The sequence below is a fragment of the Hylobates moloch genome, unplaced genomic scaffold, assembly GCF_009828535.3.
Source record: "Hylobates moloch isolate HMO894 unplaced genomic scaffold, HMol_V3 SCAFFOLD_21, whole genome shotgun sequence".
NCBI classification, from domain to species: domain Eukaryota; kingdom Metazoa; phylum Chordata; class Mammalia; order Primates; family Hylobatidae; genus Hylobates; species Hylobates moloch.
In genome coordinates, this window is record NW_026652296.1 from 18466194 (window position 1) to 18478264 (window position 12071).

At 44.0% G+C, this 12071-nt stretch overlaps 1 protein-coding gene across 7 annotated transcripts in view; it reads left to right on the forward strand.

Annotated features, from left to right (window-relative positions):
• The window catches only part of PTPRT (protein tyrosine phosphatase receptor type T), a 1124172-nt gene that overhangs the window by 921283 nt on the left and 190818 nt on the right, over window positions 1-12071 (forward strand). Inside the window, exon 14 of one of the 7 annotated variants that reach the window (XM_032141870.2) lies at window positions 5398-5454. The exons of the other annotated variants lie outside the window; for them this stretch is intronic. Coding sequence (XP_031997761.1) covers window positions 5398-5454 — 57 coding nt within the window. The remainder of the gene's footprint in view (window positions 1-5397; window positions 5455-12071) is intronic. 7 annotated transcript variants of the gene reach the window in all.

Sequence of the window (12071 nt, forward strand, 5' to 3'; positions counted from 1 at the left end):
AGAGGTGAAAGCTCAGATGGTGTGGCTGGAGGGTTTGGGCAGGACAATGCTATTCTTCCTTAGCTGAGTCTCATGAGATACATTTTCCAGGATTGGGGTCCTCAGAGTTACATGAGTGTAACAAATTCTTCTTGACTTGTGGTCCCCTTTGCTCTCACCCACTGTCTTCTAGGTCCTAAAATGTCAGTGGAAAAATACAGATTTTCCTAAAGGTTTTGCAAGAAGTTGGAGGAAGAGAACTATATCATAAGTACACATAAAATAGCCTAAAGATGACCTTTAAATATCCCAACCCTTTCTTTAATATTTTTCTTGCTACACAGCTGGCACATCTCTCTAGCCTTCTGTTCCTTTCCCTCTGTGCTACTCTCTAGATGTGGTCAAACTTCCCCCGCCACACATACCCCTTCCATACCCCACTTCCATACCCCACTCAGGAAGACAAAAGCTGGTTTGACAGAGTTCAGAAAAACAAGTGAGGACTAACTCTTGCCATTCAAGCATGTACCACAGGAGTTCCAATCCATTTTTCTCAACTAGAAATAGGAATTATCTACTCAAGATCTGAGAGACACCTGAGTTGACTTGATCCCAAGTCTGTTATTGCAAAGCAGTTGCATCTTCTAAAGGAAAAGGGGGGCCTTTTAAAATTGGGAGTCTGGGAAGGAACACATTTGGGGTAGGCTGGAGACAAGGGTTATAAATAAAGAGAATAAAGCTCTATTGGAGATTTTAAACCCCATTGATGGGATCTCAACGTAATGTTTGAAGGGGGATTAAAAGGGATTTGCAAAAATTAACCACCTATTGTATGCCAGTCACAGGGCTTTGTGTACTGACACAAGGTTTCAATGTGATGATAGAAGTAAAGCCTGGCACTTAGCATGCACTAAATAGTGGTCATCATTATTACTTAATGATGGGCCAAATGGGCTCAAGGGGTTAAATAAGGAGCTCAAGTTTCCTCAGAATTGGAAATCAGATCTGATTCTATCGTGTTAATACCATAGACAGGTGAGATTCATTGACCACTGACAGGATGCTCTGTCTCCTACCTATTTGTTAACCTCTTCCCGTGCCTCTTTTCTAGTAATAATTGATAATAGAATATTTAGCATGTGATGGTTTTTGGCCTGTCTCCAGGAGTATTCAAGCTAAGTCCTGGAGCAGAAGGTGAGGTGGCTCAAGAAATCCTCAACTTTCTTCACTTCCACAACATATTGAAGCTAATAAACCAAAAAATTAGTTTGTCTTCAGGGTTGTCTGCTCCAGGGCCATCTGTAGCCCAGCAGCATCTCTCTGCACTCAACACTGATTGCTTTAGAAGGGACAAGAGTCAGAAGGGAAGTCTGAGGCATTCAGCATTCTGAGCTCCTTCTTTGCAGGCTAACACACACACACACACACACACACACACACACACACTGTACAGGGCCTGGAAACAGTAAAGAGAGAAGGGTAATGAATCCTCAAAACGTGATGTGGTCAGGGGACCAGGTGATGCAGGAGAAAGCAAGAGACCTCTACCTCGGCAACTGGATTAGTCAGGCTAGGCTAGGCTTTGCTGCCATAACAAGCTAATACCCAACTCCCGGTAGCTTAATACCAGAAAGGCATATTTGTTGCTATGCCATCTGGAATATATGTGGTCTCAGAGAACCCCTGAGCAGGGGAAGAGAAAGCATGGAAGTGGTAACTTGGATCTTAAATATGTCACTTGGAAATGACTCATGCCACTTCCACTTACATGGCCTTGATGAGAGCTAGTCACATGACAACAGCCCAACTGCAAGTTGACTGGAACTCTTTCCTATGCCCAAGGAGAGATGGAACAGACACTGGTAAACATGAGATATCACTAGAACCATATATGTAAATAGGACCTTTTACTGTTTCTGCCCCCTTTTGTGTTTTGCTGAGATCCATGATCCATCCCATTATATTCTGCCCACCAACTAGAAAAATCTCTCCCCATTCCTGCATCTATCCGGCTGTCACTCTGTTCCTACCCCAGGTAGCTGAGCATTACTGCTAAGCACAGCATGGGTTGCAGACCCAGAGGGTGGAGTGGGGAGGCACCTCCTCTAGGCCCACCAACCCAACTAAGGCTTTAACTCTTTTCCATTTGATCCTCAAAATGACTTCATGAGATAATCATTACCTCCACTTTATAAGTGGAGAAACTAAAATTTAGAAATGTATGTAATTTTCCAAATGACACAGCTAGTGAGTGAAAAATATCGAATCAGACTTTCATGTATTCATTTACTTTTCAGTAAGCATGTATTGAGTACAACTTAGTATTGGTATGTAATCCCACATTCCCTAGTAGTTAAAAACATCATCTTTAGATTTGGATGGTCTTTGATTCCAGGTGGGAAAAGGTACTAAACTATTCTGTGTCTCTGTTTCCCCATCTATAAACCAATGACAATAACACCACTTATGGCTGGGTGCAGTGGCTCACGCCTGTAATTCCAGCACTTTGGGAGGCCGAGGCAGGTGGTTCACCTGAGGACGGGAGTTCGAGACCTGCCTGACCAACATGGAGAAACCCCATCTCTATTAAAAATACAAAATTAGCTTAGCATGGTGGCCTGTAATTACATGCCTGTAATCCCAGCTACTCAGGAGGCTGAGGCAGGAGAATCACTCGAACCTGGGAGGTGGAGGTTGCAGTGAGCTGAGATCATGCCATTGCACTCCAGCCTGGGCAACAAGAGTGAAAGAAACTCCATCTCAAAAATAAATAAATAAGTAATACCACTTACTTCACAGGGCTAATGTAAGAATTTCATGAGCAAATGTATCGAAAGTACTTAATATAATACCTGGCTTGTAAGAAACACTCAACAAATAGTAGCTCATGGGAGAGCCAACGAATAAATATAAGTCCAATAAGGGCTGTGGTCAAGGCAAAATCAGGATGTCACTGGTGGGCAAGAAGGGAGACATAAATCAACTTAGGGTAAGCTATTTCAGAATGTGTGATCACTAAGATAAGGTTTGAAAGAAGAGTGACATCATGTTGAACGAAGTTGGAAAGTAAGTCAAGAAAGTCTTCAAGCCAAGGGAGTAGGTATGCAAATCATTGAAGGCAAGACAGCATGCCACTGAATTTAAATGGGACAAGGCAAAGGAATGATGGCTAGCAGGCTAGTGTGACCAGATGAGGTTAGGAGTGATCAGGGGCCACCCAGGACTCTGTGTAGCCCCACTGTGTGTGATTCATTTTCACACAGTGAAAATGAATCAGAGAAGGAGGACTAAGGCAGGGAGAAGGCTAAAGAATGGGAGAGCAGTTAAGAGGCTGCTGAAGGGGGCCAAGTGGGTACATGTAAGTCATCTCTTCTCTCAAGCCTTGCATTTCTTTTACTGACATGTGAGGGCGACAGTCTTTGTCTTGCCTACCTCAGAGCATTGGGGTTAAAGAAAAAAAAAAACCTAAAAAAATAGCTACTTAGAACAGGAGTTAGCAAACTCCTCTGTAAAAGGACAGATAGTAAATATTTTCAGCTTTTGCAGGCTTATGGTCTCTGTCACAACTACCAAAGTTTGTCATTGTAGCTCCAAAGCAACCATACGTATAAGAATATGTATAAGAATGAGTGCAGCTGTGTTCCAATAAAACTTTGTTTATGGACACTGAAATTTGCATTTTATATAATTTCCATGTGTCACAAAATATTACTCCTCTTTCATTTTTCCCCCACCATTAGAAAACTGTAAAAAGCATTTATAGCTCATGGCTGCACAGAAAACAGGGAGTGGGGGACCAGATTTGGCCCACAAGTCATAGTTTGCTGACCCTGACTTAGATTGTGCTTTTAAAATAGCAAAACTTTTCATATTTTTAAGGGAGAAGTATTATGATTACTGTGTACTGGTGGTTAAATTTTATAGTATTTCATGGCTGTTGATCAAGTTTGCCATCTGTGTTATTTTTGAAATTATGTATTTTTTGTTTATCAGTTGGTTTGGAATACTCTATCTTCTCAATTTTGCATAAGGACTTCCTGCAGTTTTGTTGATGGATGACTGGAGAAAGCTGCAGTCTCTGGACAAGCCTAAAACACCTTTCAACCTTTTGTATGATTTTCTTTAGAGAGGTGAGGGGTAGATTTGAAAGGACAGGATCATTAAAGCCAGATAAACCAGGGTTTGAATACAACCTCTATCAGTTTGTGACCTTGAACAAGTTTTACAAATTCTATGATTCAACATTTCTTCATTCATTCTTCATGTATTCAACAAATATTCACTGAGTACCTACTATGTGTCAGGCACAATGCAAGGCCACATGAGTACACTAGTAAATGGGACACTGTGTCTGCTTTCAAGGAGACTACAGATTTAAGAGAAGGCATCCACTTCTAATACAGTGATATTATTGCAATAAGAAGGGAAGATTAGGGTGTTATGGGAAGACAAGAAGGGGCATCTGTCCCAGATTCACTGACATGCTAAAGACTCCCTAGAGGTAACAGGTTATAAACTGACACCTGATGGATGAGCAGTTGTCAGCCAGGTGAAGGAGCAGGAGGGAGTATATCCCATGCAAAGTGACTCACCTGAGGAAGGCTTACATATAAGCAGGTGGGGGGCTGTTGATAACGGAAAGCTGTTTATCATGCTTCGGACAGGGTGGGCAGTGGTAGTGGAGAGAGACAAGACCAGAGGGATGAGCAGGAGATTCATCATGGAGGGCCTGTGAGCTGGGTGAGGTGGTTTGAAGTTTACCTTGGGGACAACGAGGCAGCACTGATGCATTTCGACTGAAGGATGGAGAGTAAGACTGAAGGGGAACAAGACTGGAGGCAGAGAGACCAGACGGGAGGCTGCTTAAATAATCCATATGAAACACAAGGGTGGCTTGAACAAAGTGAGAATGAAATTAAAGAGAAGGAAGCAGCTTCAAGAGCTTTTCTGGGGTAGAATTAATAAGGCATGGTGATTGATTATAAGAGGGATATCAGAAAAAAGGAGGGCTCCTGTGTGTCTAGACTGAGAAGCTACGTGGATGATGGCACCATTTATGCAGAAAGGGAAGTCTAACGGAGAAGTAGTTTCGGTGGAAAAATGACAGATTTATTTATAACCATACTGACCTTTCTGGGTTATTCTAAGTCTTAGAAACATTATATGTAAAGGCACCCAGAAAAGTACCTGGCATGTCGTGGGTGCTTGATAAGTGGTGCCTCTTATTCTTGTTTCATTTTTTTTAAATCTATTTCAGGCCCTATTTTGTTAAATCATGATGTTCTTTTGCTATTTAGTGTGGGCTCTTCAGAGCCACAAGAATTGCAGTTTTGTTCACCGTGCTGCACGTTTTCATGTGTGTTTCTTTCTCTCCTTCTCTTCTGCATGCTGCCTGGGGACTGGCTTCCTTGTGGTCAGCACCAATGGGCAGCGCCCAGGTGACCCCGGGGACTCCACTCTGCCTCCTTACCACAGGTGATCACCAGAGCCCTGGGCGGGTGGGAGGGGAGAGTTGCCCACGCTCAGTGGGTCCTCCAGGCCAGGTGCACCAGAGAGGAACCAGCAGTCCCTCCACCCCACCCACCTACCCACCCCTCCACCCGTTCACCCATCAACCCACACATTCATTCATCCACCCATCCATCCATCCCTCTATGCATACACTCATCTATCCACTCACCTATTCATTCCTTCTACTAATTCTTACTAAGTACCTACTGGGTGCCAGGCACTGCTCTAGGCACTGAGATGTACAATGATGAGCAAAAGAAGATATGTTCCAGTGCCTTTCCAGGAGAAGAAACAGCCGCTGGTCTAAAAACTACACAAATAAATTTGCCACTTCGAGTGGTGTTACAAAGGAAAGGTACATGGTATTCAAAATAAACAAACCCATGTGCAGCCAGGGGAGTGCTTCACAGGGGAAGCGACAGCTGAGCTGTGATCTAAGTTTGGGAAAAAAGTTGACGTAACAATATTGTGCTTAGGAAATGAGAAGCTCTCACTATGATCAGGTCTACCATTTGTCCTGACAATTTACCCATACCATGATCAGCCTGACTTTTCCTATCTGTTAAATAGGAATAATCCCACCTACCCCTTATGGGGCACCATTTACATTGTAGACTGTACACATGCAGAGGCCTCTGAGACTAAACAAGATAATAAATGTCGAAGGAGCTGCCATGGGTATGCCCAGTCCAGAGTCTATATTTGTTTGAAGTAAATACCAGCCCCTTCCCTCAAGTATACCATAGGTGGAGCTCATTTCACATAAATGTGTGCCGTTCTTCAAAGGACACAGAGCCCACTCATGTCACAGGTTGACGTCCATCGTGGGGCTCAAAAGACAATCTGCTGACCCAGGGACCTCTTTATTGCAGGGTCCGTTTTTAGTCAATGGGAAGTTTCTTGGAGATTTCAAACCTTTAACTGTCACCTCTCTCAAAGTCCTTGCCCAGACAATGGCCTCCGGTCTACTAATCCCTGAACGGTCAGTTTATCATGGTGGAGAAGGAGGTGCAGCAGGCAGTGATGACATGAGTCTGGGCATCCAGTACCTTCACAGTTCACTCCTGTCCACCCCCTTTCCCAAACTCAGAGACATCACTGCTATTGAATGTCTCAGGTTGAGTTCCCTGGACACTGAGCCTGAGATGGAGATTCTTGTGCAAATTGTTCATTGCAGAGTGTTCTCAGAAGAAAGGGAGGAAGATGAGCTATGGCAGAGAACAAAGCTAAGGGACAACGTGGAGACCTGCATCTGCCTGAGCCCCGGGTAAAGGGGAGGTCTGGAGTAGGAAATGTACTAAAGAGTTGGTCCCACCTTGAGGCAAGGGGACCAGTATTTGTACCATGGTGTTGGTCAGCCACTGGCTGTGGGCTGCCATGGGAATGCATGACCTCCTGGGGAAGTGGTTCCCTTTTGCCTAATGGTACTTCTCTAGGAAGGGAGGTATTTGTGAGCCATTTGCTGCCAGCACCCACAGCAGCTGGAGAGTAGTCACACCCGCCCAGTAAAGGAGATTGGGGCTGAGCCTAAACAGCATCCAGTATGGGCAAGTTTTGTCTCTGCCTTTGTACTGCCATGGACACCTGTACTCCAGTGTGTCACTGCCAACACCACAGGAATTTCATCTCAGCCACTTCCTGTTAGATTACCTTAAGCAAGTTGCATAGCCTTATTTCACGTGCAAAACTAATTATCATGTGTGCTTCATGCAGTCATATTAAAAATTCCATTAGAAAACGCTAGGAATGTTGTGTGCAGTCACAGCACATAGTAGGCCTTTACTGAAATCAGTCCCCAGCCCTACCTTATCAGAGGCCCTTCCCAAAGGGAGGTGGGAGTTGCAGATTGACAGTGGGAGAAAAGTGACTCTCGTCACTGTGCACACCACCAGTTTACAGAGAAACAATACTTCTCCAGAGTGTGTGCGAGCTGCTCTGTTTCTGCTGGGCCATTGTTCTCTAGGCTCTATTCAAGTCGAGCAATCAGATAATATTTTCTTTAAACAGAGCTAATCCCATATCAGGTGCTTTTGTTCTTACCTCTTATCTTCTAAGGCGTCTGAATGTTCCTCCTCTGACAGGTTTATTTCATTGTGATCCATTTATTTCCACATGTTTCTCAACCTCATTTGATGGGTGAGGTGTCTGTGAGTGCCATCCCTTTCAAAGGGTGTTTTTGTTAATGTTCGTCCCCTGGTAGCAATAATGGCTGATGTAAATAATAACTTTCTGGGTCTGAGTGATGGGGCTATTAGACTTTAAGCACAGGAGCCTCTTTTCATATCAGCACCAACTCAGAGAGCTGCGGGACCACATTATGTAGCAGGGACAGGCCAGTGTTCGGAGTGAGTGGAGGCTGAGTTCAGCTCTCAGCAATGCCACCCTTCTGGGCTGGTGATCCTGGATAAGTTATTTTTCTTTTCCAGACTTCATTATTTTTATTTGGAGAAATTGAAATATTAATAACCACAGTCATAGTTAATCATGAGAACTAAGTGCAATAAAAGCTTTAACTTATTTGCCCATCTAGGTCCAATTAGTTCTTCAGGTCTTCCTGATTTATTGGCTAATCCTTCAAGGAATTCATTGTCTATGGCAAGATTGCTCAACCCCAGCACCATTGATGTCTGGGGCCAGATAGTTCTTTGTTGGGGGCCAGTGACGGGGGTCTGTCCTGTGCACTGTAGGATGCTTAGCAGCATCCCTGCCTCTCCCCACTAGATGCCAGCAGCATGTCAACCCCAACTGTAACAACTAAATACATCTCCAGACATTCCCAAATGTGCCATGGAGACAAAAATCATCCTCTGTTGTAAACCTCCAGAGCCATACTGTTTAATAGAAATAGAATTTGGATATTGTATTTAATTTTAAATTTCTTAGAGTCACATGAGAAAAGTAAAAAGAAACAGGTGAAGTTAATTTTAATAATATAGTGTATCTAACTCAATACAGATGCTCCTCAACTTATGATGGGGTTATATCCCAATAAATGTATCGTAAGTTGAAAATGCATTTAATACAATTAACCTACGGAACATCATAGCTTAACCTAGCCTACTTTAAATGTGCCATGCTCAAAACACTTACATTAGCCTAAAGTTGGGCGAAATCATCTAACACAAAGCTTATTTTATATTAAAGTGTTGAGTATCTCATGTAATTTATGGAATACTGTACTGAAAGTGAAAAGCAGAATGTTTGCACTGGTACAGTCTCTACTGAATAGGTATCACTTTCTCAGCAGCATTGTAAAGTCAAAGAATCTTAAGCCCACCTATCTTAAGTTCACAATCATCTGGTATATCCAAAATATTATTGTTATTATAATATGCAATAAAATTAAAAGAACAGATGAAAGATATTTTACATTCTTTTTTTGTACTAAGTCTTTAACATTTGGTGTGTATTTTACACATAGAACACTTCAATAAAATAAATTTTAAAATTCAGTTCCTCAGTTACACAAGCCACTTTTCAAGTGCTCTAAGTATGTGGCTTTGTGACTACCATTGTGGGCAGTGCAGATCTAGAGGTAACACATCTAGGGTCATCTTTGTCCCTAGTTGGTGAATAGAAATGTATGTGTAGAGAACAGGCTCAGTAAATATTCAGTTCTTTTATTCCTTGTTGCTCTCTAGGGCTAGGGGACGTTTGGCAAAATCTGGAGATGTATTTGGTTGTCACAGCTGGGTGCGAGGGGCTATAGTCACCTAGTGGGTAGAGGTCAGGGATGTTTATATTGAGAGAGATAAGGTAAAATCCTCTTCTGGCCAGGATTGGGCATTTTTCTGCAGTGAGTTGACTGGAGGCTGCAGTAGAGAAGTGACCAGTTAATTAACATTAAGAGGACTCAGTCTTCCCCAGGCCCACCAGTGCAGAAAGAAGGCCTCTTTTCATATCCCTCCTGCAGTTCAGCCAGGCCTCAAGCGGGTGGCCTGGACCTCTGAGCCCAAGAGGAGACTGACAGTGTCCAGTCTGGAGGCCAGAGTAGCTGTACTAAAGGTCATCCCCAGGGGTAGATCTGACTTCATTGTCTTGGCCATGCCCCGTGCCCATTGTCAATTTTCTACAGAGAAAAGGGCTGTGGGACAAGCCCTCATCTGGAGCCCAAACTCCATTCCTTAAAACTGGCGACCTTGAGCCAATCACTCAGCCTTTCACCTTTCTGAGCCTCACCTTCTTCATTTATGAAATAGTACAGTTGAGTCCCTGTACAGCCAGGCCCAATCATGGTGAGGGTCAACAGAAGAAATGGATGCACTCTTAACCCAGCTCCAGGTTTGAGAAGATATTCGATACAACTTCCCTTATTATTCCTTTATTTCCTAGGCACCTCATGCTAAAACTCTCTCTTATTATTTCCCTGGAAATTCTTTAAATCAGGGCCTTGGCACAGTGACAGGATTCAGATCATCATATACTCTCTTCAAGTTCTTAGCAACTGTCCTTAAAACAACTTTCCCAGGGGAAGCTCTACTTGGACCCAGGTAGAAGGAGTTTGAGCCTTTGGGAGAAAGCTATGTGGGCCAAGAGAAGATGATGAAGCAAGGCAGGAGTCTCCCTAGGGTCCTGCCCTGGGCCCTGTGAGCTTGGACACCCTGAGGCCTCAGTGACCCTCCAAGGGAGCATGTGCCCAGTGGAAGAGGTTGACAGATGGTGTGAGAACAGGAACCAGAGGCAGGAGAACTGGGTGAAGCTCCAACCTTAACAGCCACCATGAGGGGAAAATGCTTGGTGGAGAGAGGTGGAAGACAGGCAGCAGAGGCAGGGGCACAGCCTGCCAGGAGAGAGGGGGCAGCTCTGGGGGACAAAGCACTGGGAATGTCCAATAAGATGATGAAAAGAAAAATATAACAGCAAGTATGTTACATACTTCCTACATGCCATGGAATGTGCTGAGTTTCACATCATTAACTCATTTAAACTTCCTAGCAACTCTGCCAAATAGAGTACTGTTAGTAGTCACAGTTTACAGATGAGGAAACTGAGGGTCAGATAATTAAAAATCACTCAACTCTGAAATGATGAAACTAGGATTCAAACCCAGGTCTTTCAAGACAGTCTGTAATCGTACTCACCATGCTCTGTGCCCATAGACATTAGAGAGCACCTATTCTGAGCCAGCAATGGGAAATACCATGGCAGGAAGGTTCAGGACAGTCTCAGAAGCCACATAATTTACTACCTGAGAGGCTTTGAGCCCCAAAGTTTCCCCATTTTCTTATCTGCAAAATGGAAATACTAGTAATGACCAGTCACTGAGAGGAATCATGAGATAAGAAACTTCATTATCTTAGACTTGTGCTGTCATTATTATGATCCTAAACCCATCTTACAGATGAGGAAATTGAGGTCCAGAGAGTGAGCAGCAGGCAAGCTGACCACTGGTAAGATTCAGGCAGACTGAATCTGGGCCAGACTGTGACTGGTGACTGGGCCAGAACTATGGTTCCTGAGAAACGTGAGTGATGGAGGAAATAGGTAAGAGCCCATCAGGGCCTCAGGCCTGGGGCACCTAAAGTGCCGAATAGAAGTCATGAATCAGGGCTCATCAAAGCTTCAGGATATAAGGTGGATGACTGGCCACAGCAGCACGGCAACCCCAGCTCCTGCAATGACCCAAGGCAAGAGCAAGACTGAGATCTGAGATGGGTGAAAGGATATGGATGTCCCTGAGCCTTTGACCTGGGTATCTTCTAGTTCCCCTTGACCGGTGCTTTGGTTGGTTCTGGAGTGCACAAAGGCCAGGGCTGTGCCAGAAGACTAGGGGAAGAGCTACAGCTGGAAGCCATGAGGGCAGGTGACATTCAGGAGCCAGGTTGATCATTGCAGAGGACCCTCCTCAGCTCTTCTAGGCAACTGCTCATATGGCTGTAAGGCTGACACTACAGAATGGGGGAGGAGACAAGCCCTGGATCAAGTGCATTGGGATACTGTCCTTATCAACAGTCTTAGAACAGATGCTCAAAGCTTGACAGACACAAGACTATTGGTACATCGTTCAGCTGCCGTTTTCTGTTGCCAGTCTCCCCACTGAATCAAAAGACTTAATGCAGAAGAGGGTTGTCACATCCCTGTAGGGTGTTCTGTAGGAGGTGATTGTTAATGTTTGTGCTTCTTCAAAACAAATGTCTAATCAGGGAGTATATATGACTGAGGCTCTCACTGCACCTTTTTCTCTCCTGGGATATTCTCCTTAAAGCAAGGAGAAATCAGTCTCCAGTCTTCCGTTCAAACTGCCATTAAACTCAGATTCAGAAGCCAAGCATCATCCTTGCCTTCTCTTTTTCCTCATCTTCAGTATCCAATTTATCACTAAGTCTGGCCGCTACTGCCTCTGAAATATCTGCTGAATCTCTGTCTCCTTCTTCCTCACTGCTACAACTCATGTCTGGGACTCATAAGGTTAGTGTCACAGATTCCAAATTGGGTCCCCATGTCTTTACATCAATCCCCTTCCAATATTTACTCCCCACTGAAGCCAGAGTGATCATCTAAAAATAAGAGTATGATTCAGGCCAGGTATGGTGGCTCACACCCATAATCCCAGCATCTTGGGAGGCTGAGGTCAGTTAACT